This window comes from Dendrobates tinctorius, unplaced genomic scaffold (assembly GCF_039654945.1).
Source record: "Dendrobates tinctorius isolate UK_male_01 unplaced genomic scaffold, ASM3965494v1 ptg000183l, whole genome shotgun sequence".
Lineage (NCBI taxonomy): Eukaryota > Metazoa > Chordata > Amphibia > Anura > Dendrobatidae > Dendrobates > Dendrobates tinctorius.
Window position 1 is genome coordinate 10001209 of NW_027361850.1, and position 20532 is coordinate 10021740.

The window sequence follows — 20532 nt, forward strand, 5'->3', positions numbered from 1 at the left end:
GTACAATTATAGTTGCTTATATTCCCTCATGTGAGAGAATCACACCAATTTTGTTGATGACAGTCGGCGCAAACTCTGCCAGACTTTGATCCGAGTGTGATATGAGTGAGATACGTTTAAACTGAAAAAAAAAAAATTAACTGGAGTACAAGTTGTTATGAAAGCAAAATAGGAGCATATTCACACTGGTGATAAAACAAAGCCCAAGACAGGACCAGGTCCCAAACATGGACATACAGCTAGTGGGGAGCTTTCTGAATGTAAAGTCCAACTCAAAGGAAGGGAGGCCACACCGTTACCTGCACTTAAAAAATGAACTGGAGTACAAGTTGGTATGCATGAGTGTGATATGATTCACTCACATGAGAAAATCGCAGTACAGGTGTGGAAAAGATGGAGAACTTAATTTCTCCATCTTCTTCTTTCTCTGTGTCTGTGGTAATTAGACTGCACTCAGATGTTATCCGAGTGCAGTCCAATGTTTTACACGCACTCACAGATTTGTATGGGGGCGCGCGATCCGAATATCGGAGCCACTCGCAGTATGCTGTGATTGTTTTCTCATACTGAATCGGCACTGCCCCATAGTATAACATTGGATAGCACTCGGCAGTGTTATATTGCAGTGTGAGCGAACCCTAGAGGCTTCTTGCAAATTTAACAAAAACATCACCAAAAATGCTTGTAAATATGTTCAGAAAAACGCTTGAGGTCCTTGGTGGATTTGTTTTTACATGTAAAAAAGTGTGTGTGAAGGGTTGCAAGTGGCCCAAAACTGGAGCTAAACTTCAACCGTGCCTATTACATGTTATCTCTATGCTTTTGGTATCCTGGATGCTTTGCTTATCTCCATATCCCCTTTATTTCAGGACCTGAGGAAACTCCATAAAAACTTTTTGTCAGATACGAAAAACTTCACCTCATTGAAGACCAGTCAGAACTTGTATCAAGTGTTTCTTCAGTACAAGGAGAAGTATGATAAAAATAAATATATAGAGAACGTACTCTGATCAGGGGGATAACTCATAAACTAATGAACAAATGCTGACAATACATCATAAGACCGTCTTTTCTTTTTTTTCATAGGTCATATAGGTCATTTATGTGCAATTTATTCAAATCACTTTTCTTTTTCAGCACCAAAAGTCGTAAATCCTTTAAAAAGTCGCAAAAATGCACCAAATTGTTATCTCCTCCAGAAACCTTACTGGAGTGAAATATGCAAAAAAAATGCTCATTTATTAAAAGCTGCAGTTGCTGAACCTGTCTAAAACATCTGGATAAGCAAAGTTGTCGCGGAAAAAAATAAAAAAGATTTAAAAAAGAAGGACAGTATAAAAAGTGACAGAAAACACATAGAGAACAAGGAGCAAATGCAAAAACATATTTGAGAAAAGTGGAGAAACAACTATGAGGAATCTGGGTCATAGTTTCTATAACTAAGTGTTTTATTAGATAGCACTCAGACCAATATTATACTATGGGCAGTGCAGATCTGCATCTGTAGAGAAAAATTGCATCATGTCCTGTGCCAGGACTTGCACTGCTGAGAAAAATGGCACCTATATGCAATGAGTGATCTAATACAGATCTCAAACAATCTCCAGTTGGGAAAAGTTTACCTATCGGCGGTCATAGTGTGCCGTCGGTTGGTCTGTGTAATTCTACTGTATGAGGCAGCTTTGTTACTGCAGCATCAGAGAGGCACAGGAGCAGTGACGCTGGCCAGGATCGGAAGGTAACAGTGTCCTCCTGGCCAGCATCATTGTGGTGTTTACAAGCTCTATAGAAAAGAGATTGTAAGCATTATGCTAGACAGCAGTGGTGGCTGGTTACCTAGGCAATGAATGAGCAGTAAAAAAGCAAAATTTAAAAAAACAGTAAAGGAAAGTTTAAAGATGCTTTATGTTTTTTTCTTTTCACAACACGAATATATATACAATATGTAGTCCAGCCTGTTCTTTTGCCACCTGAGAGAGCAAACCAGTCTGCATAAATTATTATCTATCCCATGTACTAGACTTGTGTTCTCCAGTCTTCCAGGGCACCCCATCCTGCAGTTTAATTCAAAATCTATGGATTTGGGAAAATAGTTGAGTGCAATGCTATGCTTTGCTGTTTTGTACCTCCACACCATAAATTTAGAACAGAGTGTCAGTTTTGCATCCAAAAGACTACCATGTAGCATGGGAGACGCAAGTCACTTGTTCTGGCGATTAGTAGGGATCTCAATGATGACGCTCACACCAATGTAACAATTATCAACAATCCAATGGATAGATAATAATTTAGAGTGGAAATCCTTTATAAAGTGTTTGGTTTTTTTTAAATAATCCAGAAGCATGAACTTTATTTGGGACTGTCACCAGGTCAAAAATGGCCAGTTTTTCCCCTGATTATTTAATGTAGTGTGAATGTATTAGTATACTCGCCTACCGTCGCTCTCTGGTGTCCAGCGCCGGTCTTCAGCTCTTCTCCGTGATGTCACTTTATATGAGACCAGCCAGCTCATTCTACGCTCTGTGTGAGCCCAAAGTTTCTTTTACAATGAAAGCCTTGGGTGCCTTGTTCGGATACTCCATAGGCTTACATTGTAAAAGTCACTGCGCTCCGCGTGACCCAGAGGAGTCTGCAGAGCAGTGATGTCATTCAGAAGAGGAGAAGACCGATGCTGGACACCAGAGAGGCGGTAGGCGAGTATATTAATTCAGTCACGCTAAATTACATACACATATGCACACATTTAATGAAGAAAAATGTCCGTGGCCATACTTCATTAATTTATATGGGCCGGAGCTGCCTACAATACCAGACATAACCATGTGCAAAATCCCATTAAAACACCACAAAAGAAATACAACAACTCAACTAATATCTTTCTTTATCACTAATTCTCTCAAAAATGACTCTTGCCTAGTCTTCACGATTGTGTCTTTCTACCAGGTTTCTTATTTATGGCACATACTGCAGTCACGTGGAATCTGCCACTAAAAGATTGGAACAGATTTCGCAGGAACATGAGGGATTCAGGATGAAATTAGAGGTAGGGGAGTTGCTTGGTATTCTAGACCAGTTATTACTTTTGGCATCTTACTTCTCTATACCAGCTCTCTTTGCTTTTGGCTTTACTTCAGCACAGCAGTTATAATGTAAGAAATCTATGCAAAGTGACTAGTGACATGCTGACCAATATGCAAATAGGACTATCTTATCATGCTTCTTTCTGGATGTCAATGCTGTTTTTATCAATCCTATTAACCATGTAATTCCACACTGTACTAAATAGTAGAGCCATTGTTATAAAATGAAAAGAATGCCATATACTGATCTACCTGCAATATTGTAATACCTCACACTGTATTTCATCATGTCAAAGCCAGTGACGACATACACAGACTGGGGTTTGTTACAATCCAAAGTATTTTTCTGTTTCCTATGCATATATTACTAAGGGTACCGTTACACTTAGCGATGCACCAGCGATCCCGACAACGATATGGATCGCTGGTGCATTGCTAAGTGGTCGCTAGTGAGCTGCCACACAGGCAGATCTCACCAGCGACATAGCAGCAGTCGGCGGTCGCTACATAGCTGTCAGAGGTGGCGATCCTGACGTCCTCCCACCCGCGTCCACGCGTCGCTCGTCGGCACCACAGGAAGCCCAGCAGGAAGCTGATGACGAGAAATGATCCAGGAGCTTCTCAGCGATGAGCAGCGGGGGAGCCGGTCGGAGGCAAGTATCAGACATAGCGATATCGCTAGCAATATCGCTGCTACGTCACAAAATCAGTGACGTTACAGCGATATTGCTAGCGATATCGCTATGTGTAACGGGGGCTTTAAGGGCCTGTCACACTAAGCGATATCGCTAGTAATATCGCTATAATGTCACTGGTTTTTGTGACGTTATAGCGATATTGCTAGTGATATCGCTATGTCTGATACTTACCTCCGACCGCTCTCCCGCTGGTTATCGCTGATCGCACGAGAACGTCCTGGACCGTTTCTCGTCGTCAGCTTCCTGCTGGGGCTTCCTGCTGGCGCCAACGAGCGACGGGTGGACGCGGGCGGGAGGACGTCTTCATCGCCTCGTCTGACACGTAAGTAGCGACCCCCGACTCCTGTGATGTCGCTGGTGAGATCTGCCTGTGTGGCAGCTCACTAGCGACCACTTAGCGATGCACCAGCGATCCTGACCGCGTCATATCGCTGGTCGGGATCGCTGGTACATCGCTAAGTGTGACAGAACCTTTAGTTAAGAGTGTTCCCTACTTTCTTTTCATCTTCTACTGGAAATTCTGATATATGGACATGCATTCTCCCCAATGACATGAGTTGAATAGTTATGAAACAGAAAGACGGCAGCACCCCAGGGATATAGCAAAATTTATGCAGCATTTCAATGCTCAATGGCTTAAAAAAGGCTGCAAAGTAAGACTGCTTTTGAAAATAGAAGTGTTAATAGTTTAGTGTTATCAATTTATAACATACAAAGTGAGTGAACAAAAAATAAATCTAAATCAAAGTATCAGTTCTTCTAGGTAAACATACATGCAGTGTTTGACCAAACTCAACAGGGAGGTCATTCCAAACATCTTGAAGAACTAATCACAGATCTTCTATGGTTGTAGTATTGTGCATATCCTTCTGTAATGTAATTCCACAGAGACTTGATGATGAGATTAGGACTCTGTTGGGGCCATATCATCACTTCTAGGATTCTATACAACAGATCATACAGAAATATTTACCAGTAATAAACCAAGATGAAGCTTGGGCAAAAATTTTAAAACACGGTTGTGGTTTAATTGCAAGAAAAGGAAAATCATTATTTTCTTTCTCCTACCTTTTATGAGAACAAACAAAACCTATGGTAAAACCTGCTTGTCCTAAGTGGGATTTTTCAAATGTAGTGGAAATAAATGTTCTGTTTGCCGGTATACCACCAAGACTAATTCTATTAAAAATCGATACTCATAATTGTTTAAAATAATATAATTCAATAATTGTGACACTACACGTGTTGTGTATGCTGTAGTGTGCACGCAATGCGAATTAATGTTCCATATTTTGCGAATTATGAGACGCATCCTAAATTTTGAGGAGAAAAATAGGAAAAAAAACGTTTTTATTAAAATGGCGGTGCCTCTTATAATCCATGCGTCTTATTACTTACCAGGGGTGGTGGCTGCGGTGAAGCGGCGTCCCAGGGTCACAGCTGGAGGAGGCAAGAGTGGCGCATTGCTGCAAGCCGCAGGCTAGGATGAGGGGGTGTTCCGATGTGTGCAGCTGTGGATGAAAATGGCCGTGGTGCTCTGTGGTGCGGGGGGGTTCCGCCGGCATTTTGTGAAGTCCTGGAATCATCCCCCCCCCCGCACATCCATTACTGTGATGCGGTGGCCTCCAGGCAAATGGCTACCGGGCGGCACATGCTCAAATTGATATCTCGGCAACGAGATCTTGTCTCCTGAGATCTCCGGGCTTTCACAAAATGCAGGTGGACCCCCCCGCTCCACAGAGAACCGCAGCCATTTTCACATGCAGCGGCACACATCGGAACATCCCCACATCCCAGCCTGCGGTATGCAGCAGCGCCCCACTCTTTCCTACCCCAGCAGCAACCCTGGAACCCTGCTCCACCGCGGCTAGTAAGGTATATGCGCATTATAAGGCGCATCCCCATTTTCCCTGAAATTTGGGTGAAAAAAGTGCGTCTTATAATCTGAAAAATACGGTGTATAGGATGCACAACCAGAAAATTAAAAATCAGAATCACAGAGCATATTGCTGACATTAAATTAGATATTAACATTTCTGGTGTGGCAAATCATTTTTTTCTGAATCGCATGACAGCAGTTTAGAATCATTTACATTTTCTGGATTTTTTATAATCAATAGTCCTAAGTGAGGAGGTGATTGGAGAAAATTATTATCTAAGAATAAGACATTATGGATCATGAAATTATATACCAGTTCACTGTCAGACTTAAATTTTCGCAATGATCTCTTGTATATTTATTGACTCCATTGCAATGTCAAATTAATGTTAATGCTGTATTCTTATATTTATCTTCTTTGATTTATTACACACATGTTGCATATAATTAATTGTATGATGTCATCATGAAGGAGTGTTTAGTGCTTTTATAAATGCTGAGATTCCATATTTTTTATGGAAGTTTAATAAAGTGAGAAATTATTTTACTGGAGATGCCAACCTCTTCTTTTATATTGGACAACAAAAATGTATATTTTCAATTCAATCAGAATAGATACAGTAGGTACCAGCTTTACTATATCACTGAACAATCACACTGAGCCTGACACTGCTGCTGGCACCTGTCCTATCTCTCTTCCTTCCCCTTATCAATTGAATACCTGTGTTAGGCCCAGACTTCTTCACTTTTCTTATTCAGTGTTTCAGTTATTCAATATATTAATGTCTGGAGTATTTGTCCAATATTTTAGGGTTTTTTCTTCCTGTCTCTATTGCTGAGCTGTGAACTCTGACAAACTGTCACTATCTTAAAATTGAATCTGCCTAAATAAGCCTGCCTGAACTTTTGCACAATACTGGCTACCGCGCATTACACCATCCCACACCATAATCCCAGGGTTAGGACTGGTGTGATGTTTCCTCTTAAAGGTCTCTTCATAGCATCGCTCATGAGATCTTCAGATTAATTTCTGGTTATCATTGTTTCCAAGACAAAAGCATGACTCGTGTGTAATACCATAAAGATGCTGTCATGAGGGAATGATGCACCGGTCATGCTACCAGGAATATGGTGTAGGATAATGTACGGTAGCTGAACTCTCTAGTCTTTATTCCAGGTACACTAGCTGTTCAGGATTACATTAATTTGTTCGTAGACCCAGTGGTATGGCCATTTTTCTCCAGTGTCTTAGGAGACATTTTTCAAAGCAACAATTCCAAGCCGCATGTTGCGTGTGCTACTGTAGTCAGACTTTGCGGCCTAAATGTGCTACCATGGCCTGTAGCATCTCCAGTCTTGCGCTACCATGGCCTGTAGCATCTCTAGTCTTGCGCTACCATGGCCTGTAGCATCTCCAGTCTTGCGCTACCATGGCCTGTAGCATCTCCAGTCTTGCGCTACCATGGCCTGTAGCATCTCCAGTCTTGCGCTACCATGGCCTGTAGCATCTCCAGTCTTGCGCTACCATGGCCTGTAGCATCTCCAGTCTTGCATCTCATCAAGCACATGTGGAACGTCATTGGTCGGCAATCGTAAAGGGAGCTGTCAGCAGTGGATCTTATAATTTGCGTGCCCAAATGCATTCAGCATGACAGAGCATTCCACAGACAACCATTAAGATCCTCTTTAATAGCATGCGGAGAACTGTAAGAGCTTATATTTTTGCACATAGCACTCAATCTCAATGTGATGGAATCCTCTGGCAAGTAACTCAGCAGTCTGACTGAACCAGTGACACCGGCTGGGAGGGGTGGGAGGGATTATGAAAGGGAAGGCGTGAATATTCTTTTCGCATTTACATGTGTGCTGGCAAATCAAGTTTATGTTAATACCGACCATAATCCCACCCCCCCCTCCCATCAGGCGTCACTGATTCAGTCAAACTGCCGAGTTACTTGCCCGAGAATCTCAACACAAACCTCGGCCTAGACGTCTGCTCTTCTAACATAAGTGTGACAGCATGTATTTCTATGCAGCTGTCACTCTCAGGTCAGAGCAGCAGACGGCCAGTACGATGATTGCGATGCGATCCTCAGGCGAGTAATAAAGCAGTCTGACTGAATGACTGAGTGATGCCTGTGTAGTGGAGTGGGCAGGGTAAGGGGTTAATATTCATTTGCAATTTACATATGCTTGACTTACTGGCATAAGACAATAAATTTGTTCTAAGCTTACAGGAATACAGCGGGGTCACGTAGAGAAATAAAAGTTACATATCCTGAAAGGGCTGCCCAAGCCCTATTTCAGGATACTATTAGGGTACCACACAAAAATGACCTGACATATCCCATTTAAAGACCTTTGAAAAAGTTTGGTCACCAATATAACATAATGTATCATTATTGAACAGCAGTACTTTACACATACAGTATGCATGTATAGCTTTCCCCATGAAAAACACAATATAACTTTCAGATAGGGCCTCCATCAGGGCTTCTTACTGCTGTTTGGGCCCAAAGAGCAGAAGTAAAGAGGGGGGGGCGGAATGGGTCTGGGGGGATGGAGGACAGCAAATGATTAATTGAGGATGGGAACGGGAGACGGCAAATAATGATGAATAGGAGAGAGGACACAACATAATGAATTGGAGTGGAGGGGGATGTAAATATGATAAATTAGGGGAAAGGGAGGTACAGAGTGGGGGTGTTGAGGATGCAGGAGTGTGACTGGTATTGAATTGGATGAAAGAGTACAGGTGCTAATTTATATATTTATTGAGTGGAGAAAGTGCCTATAGTTAGTGGGGGCACAGTTTGATGGTGGATTACAATTTATATTTGGAATGGCGGGTTGCATAATTACTCCGCTCCCCTTCTTCCCAAAGCCATAACTTTTTATTTTTGAGTCAATATGGCCATGTGAGGGCTTGTTTTTTGGGGGACAAGTTGTACTTTTGGACGACACCATTGGTTTTACCACGCCATGTACTCAAAAGCAGGAAAAGAATTCCAAGTGCGGTGAAATTGCAAAAAAGGGCAATTCCACAACAATTTTGGGGATTTTTTTTTTTTTTTTACCAAGTTCATCAAATGCTAAAACTGACCTGCCATTATGATTCTCCAGGTCATTATGAGTTCATGGACACCAAACATGTCTAGGTTCTTTTTTATTTAAGTGGTGAAAAAAAATCCAGAGTTTGTTAAAAAGAAGAAAAAAAGCCTCACTAATATGTGGATTGGACATTGTGTGGCAGTATTTGTTTCGTGTTTGTGGTATTATTCAGTCACTATGTGGTGGTAATACGTGGTCTGGTCACCAAGTGGTGGTATTTCTACCTTGTACATAGTATTATTCAGTCACTATGTGGTGGTAACATGTGGTCCGGCCATGGTGTGGCAGAATTTGTCCCTTGTATGTGGTATCATTGGTCATTTAAAAAAAAAAAAAAAATGAATGTGACACATTCCCTTAAAGAAAAATAAATAAATAGCTAAAAAAAGAGTATTGGGTATTTTAATAAATGTTTAATAGGTTAAAGTAGGGCCCTGCCAAAACAGTCTACATTGTCATGGTGGCATATTACATTTTTTTTTGGCCTAAACAAAAGCTGATGGCTATGTGTGTAATATGGTGTTTTATGGGATCTGTTAATATGTGATTGGTGAGGAAGTGGTGCAAAAGTGGAGTTTTTCCATGAGTGGGTGGTTGGACTGTGGAAGGTTTGAGGGATGGAGGTGGAGTAGCGGTGAAGGCGAAGCTGGGGTGGAGTCTTAAAGGGGCCCAAAAATGTTGCCAGTATGGGGCCCCAAAATTCCTGGTGACATTTTTGATTTCAGATTTTCTTCCACTTGTTTTCACATTTAAAATTTTATTCTCCATGTCTTTTCTTTCCCATTCTCTTTTATCTTGTTTTCATGTAATCCTCTAGTATAATCTTATATATGGATCACCCGCCAGAGCAGTGGGGATACTCGGTACCGGGCCGATATTCTAATGGGATGTGTCATGGCAGCTGTGACCTGGTCCGTGGCCCTGGGTGTCCAATAGAAGGGGATATTTACAAGGGCTAAAGTTTATAAAGTTTTAATAGAGTGTTCGTGACGACACCTGTGGTTTCTGGTCAGAGATGACCATCGCTGCGGGGCAGATCCTCTGGGACTGGTGGTAATGCAGCTGAGTTGGTACAGCTCTCCACAGGCAGAGCTTTGTCCCAGGGCAGTTGGTATGTCGATTTTAGAGGTAATGATAATAGATGTAGCAGAGTTGGTGGGTGAGGCAGGAATGATCAGAGAACACAAGTGAAGTGCAGTTCCAAAGCTTTACTCACTGTTCTGGTGCACGTATGCCCACTTGGCCCTGCATCCTCCAGGTGAGGGGTCCAGCAAACTCCCAGGTAGATCAGGCTTCACCTTTCCAGGACTCCCTTCAGTATACAGTTAGGTCCATATATATTTGGACCATACCATAAAGAGAAGAATGCATGAAAGTAAATACAGAGGGTTCACTGCACGGTGCAAGCCACTCATAAGCATCAAGAATAAAAAGGTTAGACTGGACTTTGCTAAAAAAAAAATCTAAAAAAGCCAGCACAGTTCTGGAAGAACATTCTTTGGACAGATGAAACCAAGATCAACCTCTACCAGAATGATGGAAAGAGAAAAGTATGGCGAAGGTGTGGTACAGCTCATGATCCAAAGCATACCACATCATCAGTAAAACACGGCGGAGGCAGTGTGATGGCTTGTGCATGCATGGCTGCCAGTGGCACTGGGTCACTATTGTTTATTGATGATGTGACACAGGACAGAAGCAGCCGAATGAATTCTGAGGTATTCAGAGCCATACTGTGTGCTCAGATCCAGCCAAATGCAGCCAAACTGATTGGTTGTCGTTTCATACTATAGATGGACAATAACCCAAAACATAAAGCCAAAGCAACCCAGGAGTTTATTAAAGCAAAGAAGTGGAATATTCTTGAATGGCCAAGTCAGTCACCTGATCTCAACCCAATTGAACATGCATTTCACTTGTTAAAGACTAAACTTCAGACAGAAAGGTCCACAAACAAACAGCAACTGAAAACCATCGCAGTGAAGGCCTGGCAGAGTATCAAAAAGGAAGAAACTCAGCGTCTGGTGATGTCCATGAGTTCAAGACTTCAGGCAGTCATGTGTATCATAGAATCGTAGAGTTGGAAGGGACCTCCTGGGCCATCTGGTCCAACCCCCTGCTCAAAGCAGGATTCGCTAAATCATCCCACACAGATGTCTGTCCAGCCTCTGTTTGAAGACTTCTATTGAAAGAGAACTCACCACCTCTTGTGGCAGCCTGTTCCACTCATTGATCACTCTAACTGTCAAAAAGTTTTTTCGAATATCTAATCTGTGTCTCCTCCCATTCAGTTTCATCCCATTGCTTCTAGTCTTTCCTTGTGCAAATGAGAATAAAGATGATCCTTCTACAATGTGACAGCCCTTGAGATATTTGTAGACAGCTATTAAGTCTCCTCTCAGTCTTCTCTTCTGCAAGCTAAACATTCCCAAATTCTGCAACCTTTCCTCATAAGACAGGGTTTGCAGAGCGATCACCATTCTGGTCGCTCTTTTCTGAACTCGCTCCAGTTTGTTGATGTCTTTTTTAAAATGTGGCCCCCAAAACTGGACACAGTATTCCAGATGAGGTCTGACCAAAGAGGAGTAGAGGGCAATAATGACTTCACGTGATCTAGTCTGTATGCTTCTGTTAATACATCCTAGAATTGCATTTGCCTTTTTTGCTGCTGCATCACACTATTGACTCATATTCAGTCTGTGATCAATTAGTATACCCAAGTCTTTTTCACATGTGCTATTGCTTAGCCCTATTCCTCCCATTTTGTATATGCTTCTTTCATTTTTATTTCTAAGATGTAGTATTTTTCCCTGTTAAAAACCATTCTGTTAGTTGCTGCCCACTGCTCCAGTTTATTTATATCTTTTTGAATCCTCTCTCTCTCTTCTCTAGTATTAGCTATCCCTCTTAGCTTTGTGTCATCAGCAAATTTAATCAGTTTACCCTCAATTCCTTCATTTAAATCGTTGATAAAGATGTTGAACAATACAGGGCCGAGGACAGAACCCTGTGGTACCCCACTTGAGACATTCTTCCAACTGGATGTGCAGCCATTTACGACCACTCTTTGGGTCCGATCACTAAGCCAGTTATGAATCCACCTAACAGTTGCCTTGTCCATTCCATACTTAGCCATTTTTTTTATAAGGATTGTGTGAGATACTTTGTCAATGCTTTGCTGAAGTCAAGATATACTATATCTACAGCATTTCCCTGATCCACCCAATCAGTGATTCTGTCATAGAAGGAAATTAAGTTAGTCTGACATGACTTATTAGTTACAAACCCATGCTGACTCTGTTTAATCACTTCATTCTTGTCCAGGTACTTACATACATGTTGTTTAATAATTTGCTCAAAGATCTTTCCTGGTATAGAAGTCAGACTCACCTGCCTACAGTTGCCTGGGTCCACCTTCTTCCCCATTTTGAAGATAGGAACAACATTTGCTCTTCTCCAGTCTTCTGGGACTTCTCCGGTTCTCCAAGAATTTTCAAAGATTATGGAGAGGGGTTCAAAAATTTCTTCTGCTATCTCCTTCAGAACTCTAAATAAATAAAAATAAATCTTTATTTTTATATAGCGCTAACATATTCCGCAGCGCTTTACAGTTTGCACACATCATCATCACTGTCCCCGATGGGGCTCACAATCTAAATTCCCTATTAGTATGTCTTTAGAATGTGGGAGGAAACCGGAGTGCCCGGAGGAAACCCACGCAAACACGGGGAGAACATACAAACTCCTTGCAGATGTTGTCCTTGGTGGGATTCGAACCCAGGACCCCAGCGCTGCAAGGCTGCAGCGCTAACCACTGAGCCACCGTGCCGCCCTTGACTCTGGGGTGTAATTCATCTGGACCTGGAGACTTGAATTCATTTAGGTTAGTTAAGTGTTTCCTCACTATCTTTCTGTTTATAGATATCCTGGATTCTTCTATTCCCTTAATAGGACAGTGAAGAACCGTTGATGTTACATTTCCTTTCTGAGAGAAAGCAGATGCAAAATAGGAATTTAAAAGTTCGGCCTTCTCAACATCCTGTCTTACCATTTCATCATTTTCATCCTGTAAAAATCCTATAGCATCTTTGACTTTTCTTTTACTTTTGACATATCCCCAAAATCCTTTATTATTGCTTTTTACATCTCTTGCAAGCCTCAATTCATTGTCAGCTTTAGTAATCTGATTTGTGCCCTGCAATTTCTGCAGACAGCATTATATTCTTCTTTAGATATGCCTCCTTCTTTCGATTTTATAAACATTTCTTTCTTCCTTTTTAGCATGTGCTTAAGTTCTGTGGTCATCCATCCTGGTTTCCTTAAATGCTTCCTATTCTTCCCTCTTTTTGGAATTGTTAACGATTGTGCTTTGAGAATTTCATTTTTCAAGATTTCCCATCCTTCCTGGACATTTTTGTCTTTAAGGATATCCAGCCATTGGATCCCTCCAATTCTCTTTCTGAATCCCTTAAAATCTGCCTTTCTGAAATCTAACCTTGACATCTGAGTATAGTGTGTGTTGGGTGCAGGTGTTAGAGTCCTGGGTGGTGGGGCATGGCTTAGCTGTGATGGAGTGAAGAAGCTGCTTCCTAGTGCTCCTGGGACAGGGAGAATATGCTTCACTTTAACTCACCCACAGGATCCATGTGTGCTTCCAGAAGAAGGGGAACTGGTTCCAGCAACACTCGGTTCCCTTCCCACCACAAAGAAACAGCCCTGACCCGCATGTTACAGAGCAGTATGCCGAAGGGGAAGCCAGCAACAGCCTCAGCAATGGCGTCCAGCACTGTGAGACCACGAGGTATGTCAGAAGAGAAGTCTGTGGGGAGTCAGGAAAGGAGTGCTCGGGTCTCACCTAGGGAGGGTGACTCAACCCCCCACCGAAGCCCAGATTCAGTGAACACCAAGAATGCTGCAGACCAGGGAGATAAAGCTGGTGGAGATTGGCAGGGAGAGACCCAGGCAGAAGGCAATGCCACAGTACACTGCAGCCCCATCCATGCAGTCTCCCAGTCTGACTTCCACAGCCTGCAGGAGCTGATCAAAGCCCTTCCTACTAAAGCAGACATAGACTCCCTGATAGCAAGGATAGAAGCTTCACAGGAAAGGGCAGTTTCGGCCCTTAGAAATGATATGGACACACTATCCGCTCGCATGGCCTCAGTTGAGGAGGCTACAGCGTCACTATCTGAGAGGCTGTCTTCTCTGGAGCAGGAGCTCTTATCATCACAGGCTCACATGCAGGACATGATGCTGTTGCTGGATGACCAGGAGAATCGTGGTGGACGCAATAACGTGCGCCGCAAAGGTATACCTGAGAGCGTCACCATGGATACCTTATCTCAAAAAGTCATGGCCATCTTTAACCAAATTATGCAAAGAGCGCCAGAGACTCCTTTTGTATTTGACAGAATCCATAGAGTCACACGTCAGTGGCCACCTTCCAGCACGAACCCCAGAGATGTTCTGTGCAGAATGCATTACTTCTCAGAGGACAGTATCATAGGTAAAGCTTGGACATCTGGGCCGGTCTCTCTGGAGGGAGTGGAGATCCATTTGTTTCCGGATATTTCAGCTCGCACCTTGTTTATGAGACGTCTGCTTCGGCCACTACTGCAAAACGTCAAGGAGTCTGGAGCCACTTACAGGTGGGGCCACCCATTCCATCTAATCGTACGGAGAGAGGGCTCTGTCTTCACCCTTAAACACCCGGATGAGCTCAAGGATTTGTTCAAATTTTTGGACATATCACCATTCCCTGTACCAAATTGGCTACAAGTTGAGCATCCTCAGCCGCTACCTCAGAGGGAGAGGAGGAATAGGGGCAGACCATCTTCCCATGTGCAGGAAAAGGAGAAGGCTGATTTCGCGACGAGTTCCACTCCCTCTGAGGCTCCCATCTGACACTCTGCTGCAAATGTTATATGGCTATTATGAGGTTTCCCCCCTCCTGTCTGATGAGGTAGACTTGGAGGGAATTATTGGGATCCTGTCCCATTGGGCTGCGGCTTATATGCTTTTGTTCATCTAAAATGCCTGAGATTAATATATCCATGTGTAAACTTATCTTGATCCCCCCTCCCTCCTCCTCTGACTGATAGAATTGTATACTCTGTGATTTGGAAGAAACCTGAGGTTATATTACCCAAACTGGGGTTGAGTTGGGTTCTTGTGGGTGAGTAGTATTATCTTATCTTGCTCAGTTAATGTATGTTCTTATGTCCTTTGTCCGTCGGGGCACTGCCTCACAGTTTTCTGTGTTCCCCAAAGTACTTGCAAGTCCAATTTGGATTTGCTAGGTAGTTCTTTGACCTCATCTTGCTCGGGGTGAGGAGAGCTCACCAGTACTACTGATGGAGGAATTTTCCTCCATTCTTCTTTTTAGCGTTTCGCATTAACTACTTTCTAATTTCTTTCCCTATTTTTGTATTTTTCTTTTCCCCCTATCTATTCCGTTCTTACCTTCACCCCTCCTCCCACCTGCCCATTCCCCCCATACACACACGGGGACCCACAGCTGCTTTCACTATGCCTCATGCCATCCCAATGGAGGTAAAGTGTGGCTCACTTAATGTAAAGGGATTGCATATGGAGCGCCCCCAGGGTCTCGCCAGGTCGGCAGGGTACTCGGAGCAGGGCCCGGTGGATTTCAATGGAAGTTGTCATGGTAGCTGTGACCTGGTCCATGGCCCTTGGTGTCCATTGTAAAAGGGGGATGTTGAGTGCGTGGATGATGATTAAAGTTTATTAGTGAATGATTCGCGACGCCACCTGTGGTGTTCGGCAATGAAGATGTTAAGCCGATGCTGCAGACAAATCCTCTGGGATAGATGGTGTGGTGCAGCAATGATGTTGTGGCCCTCCACAGGTGGGGCAGTAGTCCCAGGGCAGTGTAGGTGAAGAGATAGGGAGGAGACGTAGATGGTGCAGTATCAGGCACAGCGATGTAGCAGTGCTGAGTATGTTGGCGCAGAAATAAGTGGAGGACACCAGGGCATGTAGTTCCAAAGCTTTACTCACAGTCTGTGATGCATACAGGTGCCCGCCTCCTTGCCGTGTCCTCCAGGTCAGGGGCTCAGCCAACCACCAGGCAAGATGAAGTACTCCGTTCCAACACTCCCCCAACATAAGTGCCTTTTCTGAACGTCTCCCTTTTGCGCCTATAGTGAAGTACTCTCAGTACTGAGTTACACTAGAGTTCCTCCTGTCAGATGTTCCTATGAACTCTACTTGTACGGCAGACAGCTGTAGCCTGCTTCGGGGACTCCTTGCTACCAAGACCCAGCTCACTATCGTTGCTGTTGTGCCCCCAAGTCTTGTGTGGGAATAAAGCGGTGACAACTTCTATTCCTCCGGTGTCTGCTGCAGGACCATTAGTATCCTTACAACCTCGGGGACTGGACCCCGGCCTTGCGCTGTGAACTTTGGAAGGGTTCTGCTCTAACCCTGATCCTTAGTCCTCCTCTCCTTATGTTACGTACTAATCCTTCTTTCTTATGAAGAGAGTCAGGCTTCCCATCAATGTTTCTTTCCTGTGCCAGCGGACCCAGGTCACTGAGGTCGGCTGCAGCACTTCCTTCATCCAAACCACTCAGGGGATCTTCACTCTTCCACTGACTCTGTCAGACTCACTGACTAAATTCTAAACTCTTCCCGCTCTTTTGGTGCAGACTAAACTCCACCCGCCTCCCAGCACGCTTCGTGTTCCAAGCAGGGAGCCACCAAAGGGTGCTTTGCTACACTACTATGTGGTGTGGGATGCAGGTGTTGGAGCGTGGTCAGGTGTCTCCACCTTACTTGGATGGTGGGTTACCACACCTCAGGAGGAGGTGCAGTACCTCTGTGGCGACTGAACCCTCAGGGGCGCCACACATAGTTTAGGCAAGAGAGCCATTCTGACAAATTTTTTTAGAAAGTCCCATATCCAAATCGCTTTCTTGTAAAAAACACATGCCAGCCCAGCCAAGCCAGTCAGACTATCTTCTCATTGGTTCCCAGAGGAGTATCAGAGCTGCTCTCCTGACTGAAAATCTAGAGGGATGGGTATCCTGATTTCCCGGGCTCTCCCATGGGAGTTTATGGATTCTCGCATGGATAACATGGGTAGAATGACGTTGGTAAAGGAGAAAATAGCTTCCCACAACTTTACTCTTGCCTCTGTGTATTTACCTAATGTCGGACAGGTCTCTGCACTGGCGAGTCTCCTGGATTCTATTGCTGAGTTCTCGGAGGGTACTCTGGTCCTGGGGGGCGACCTCAATATCGCACTTGACCCATCTGTAGACATCTTCTGGCGCTTCATCTCATTCCCTAGCAGCACTACGTAGACTTAGACGGACATTACATGATCACCAACTTATCGACACTTGGAGACTACTACACCCATCGGAAAGGGACTTCTCTTTTTACTCGTCAGTCCATGACTCTTATTCTAGACTAGACTATTTCTTCGTACACCACAAAGATATCTCTAATATACAGGAGACTGACATAGACTCCATTACCTTCTCGGACCATGCGCTCTGTACTATCGTACTTGCCCTGCCCTCCTCGGCCTCCCGTCAATGGCAGTGGAGACTAAACTCCTCTCTCCTGGATGATCCTATGGTTACTCAGGAGATTTTCCAGACCTTGAGAGAATTTTTTGAACTAAACAAATTTGCTGATACTTCTCCAAACACTGTTTGGGAGGCTTATAAATGCGTGATCAGAGGAGTACTGATAAAACATGGGGCGAGGCGGAAGAGGGAGAGGGAAGCCGATCTTGATGCCCTTCTGACCCAATTAAAAATACTGGAAACAAGCTATAAAACTTCCCCTACAGAAGCAGCAAAAATTGCACTCATTAAGGTCCGAGACGATTTGCGTAACCTTCTTAATAAAAAGGCCAAGCAGATTCTAGTCCATTGTAGGCGACACTACTACAAACATGGGAACAAATGTAGCAAATCCCTCACAAAAGCATTAAGACAGCAAAGAGCTAGGTCTTACATTCCAGAAATATTCTCCACCGCCCATGCTAAACGTGTCCAATCGTCCCATGACATTGCAAAAGCCTTGCAGACATTTTATTTATGCGTCCCTTTACAACTCAGATAATAAAAATCCTGCCACCGCCTCGCTCGGTTTTCATTCCCGTGTAAAGGAATATATTACGAAGGCAGGTTTACCAAGGCTGATCTCCAGTGACATCTTGATGCTGGAGAAACCCATAACAGAACAAGAAGTGCGCTCGTCTATTTCTGCCTCTAAAAAGGGTAAGGCACTAGGTCCCGACGACTTCCCAGCCCTTTACTACAAAATTCAGATATTTACTAATCCCGGGAATGTTAGCCTCCTTTAATTCAATGTCTAAAAATAACCCCCCACATCCAGATTCTCTGAGAGCCCATATTGCGGTGATGCATAAAGAAGGGAAAGACCCGACCCAGTGTGCTAGCTCCGCCTCATTTCACTGTTAAATGTTGATGTAAAACTCTTTGCCAAGATCCTTGCATCTAGACTTGCTCCTCTTCTCTCGGGAATCGTTCACCCGGACCAAGCTGGATTTATCCAAGGCCGAGAGGCCAGAGATAATACTATTAAGTCTATTAACTTTATTCAACATGCTAAATCCCGGAATGTCCCGTCAATCCTCTTATCCACTGATGCCGAGAAGGCATTTGATAGGGTCAATTGGGTTTTCATGGAAGAGACCCTTATTCACCTGGGTCTGGGAACAAGGATGCTCCAGTGGATCCTGTCTCTATATTCAGTCCCTTCCGCCAGGGTCCGGGTGAACGATGCATTTTCAGATCCATTTTATATTTATAATAGCACACGACAGGGATGCCCTCTGTCCCCCCTCATTTTCATCCTCACCCTTCAACCCTTTCTTAGACATTTTAGAGCCAACCCCAATATCTCGGGTATTCATGTACTTCAAAACACTTATAAAGTAGCAGCATACGCTGATGACCTTCTTTTCTTCGTTACCTCACCTAACATCTCCCTGCCTAACCTAATGAAGGAATTCAGAACATATGCCCAATTGTCTAATTTCAAGACTAATTTTTCAAAATCCGAGGCGCTTAATATTAATTCTTCCCCGGAACTTGTAAGATCTTTACAAAAGTCCTTCAGTTTCAAATGGGCTACTCAACACCTGAAATATTTAGGAGTAAGACTATCTGCAGACATCAATTCTCTATATCGATGGAACTTCCCTAACCTTTTAACATCTGTTCAAGCAGACTGTGATAGGTGGTCCAAGATATCCTTCACCTGGTTTGGCAGATGCCAAATTTTTAAGATGAACATATTACCGAGGGTCCTGTACATTCTACAGGCTCTCCCCATCAATATCCCTGCTAACTTTTTTAGAAAACTAGGGTCCATTCAAGTCTCGTTTATATGGGGAAAAAAATCTGCTAGACTAAAGAGGGAGGTTCTCTGCAGACCCAAGAGGTTGGGGGGAGTGGGGCTTCCAGACCTAAAAATGTATCACTTGGCAGGCCACCTAGCTAGAATGATAGACTGGTGCAGAAATGGTCACCATAAGGCATGGGTTCAAATAGAACAAAGTTTTTGCCCGACCCCATTGAAGACCCTCCCATGGGTTTTACTTTCGGCCCCAGAGCAAATCAAATCCCATCCGACTATTGGATCCACTTTAAAATACTGCAATACAGCACTAGTCCATTTACATTTACTCCCAGAGGCTTCTCCTCTCACTCCAGTGTTGAGTCATCCTAAATTTGTCCCTAGCCGCTGTGACTCCATTTTTCGTCTATGGATAGATTCAGGGATGGATAGAGTAGAAAACTGGGAAGAGGGAGCCTCCTGGCCTTCTCTGAGTGACCTTACCACCAAAACAGATCCAATACCCCATGGCAGTTGGAGGTGTTTGCAACTTACCCACTTTTTCAGCAGCCTTCCCCCTAAAAGTTCATTTAGACGACCCAAAACCCAATTTGAGCTTTTATGTAATAGCCCAGGCCCAATCAGACACACCTTAGCTAAAACCTACTCTATGCTGATGGACCCCCGGAGCCGGTCGCCCCTTCTTTCCTTGCGCAGTGGGAGAAAGATTTAAATATTTCTTTTACGGAAGATCAGAGAACTCGAATTTTTACCCTTGTACACTGTGCCTCGATTAGCTCTAGGTTCCAGGAGGCTGGCTATAAGATTTTGTCCAGATGGTACAGAGTGCCGTCGAGGTTGCACACCATATTTCCGGAAATTGACCCCAACTGCTGGAGGTGTGGAAGGGCAGAGCGCACGATTTTTCATATTTTCTGGCAATGTGATGTTTTGCAATCATTTTGGACAGAGGTGTAGGAAATTATTTGCCGGGTTACGGGCTGTTCCGAAAAGTTGACTCCGGCTCTGATACTGCTCCAACATTAATAAAATCCCTCTCCGGATCTATAAATCCTCTCTGTTGAAATTTTTGATCATGGCTGCGAGGGCTTGCATCCTGGAGAGATGGAGTCCCGCTCCTCCAACCATAACTCAGTGGATTGCAAAAGTCAATGAAATTATGTATATGGAGGACCTCACCTCATCCATACATGAATCATACCCAAAGTTTTGGGTTACTTGGCTTGGATGGATGGATTTTCGAAGCTCTAGTGAGTATTGTGATCTAATGCTGGAGGCAAACCCCCCTGAGGTTAACTGAAAACATCAGGTTGAGTGGTGGACTTGGTCGGGTGGGTACTCCTTCCCTTACCCCCTCGTTTTTCCTTCCCTCCCCCTTTTTTGTTTTTGCTTCTCTTGGCTC

The 20532-nt window shown here is 43.8% G+C and overlaps 1 protein-coding gene across 3 annotated transcripts in view; it reads left to right on the plus strand.

Moving 5' to 3' along the window:
- VAV1 (vav guanine nucleotide exchange factor 1) overlaps nucleotides 1-20532 on the plus strand; it is a 171443-nt gene that overhangs the window by 83046 nt on the left and 67865 nt on the right. For all 3 annotated transcript variants that reach the window (XM_073552033.1, XM_073552034.1, XM_073552035.1), the window contains exons 8-9: nucleotides 870-973; nucleotides 2944-3043. In XM_073552033.1, coding sequence (XP_073408134.1) covers nucleotides 870-973; nucleotides 2944-3043 — 204 coding nt within the window. The remainder of the gene's footprint in view (nucleotides 1-869; nucleotides 974-2943; nucleotides 3044-20532) is intronic.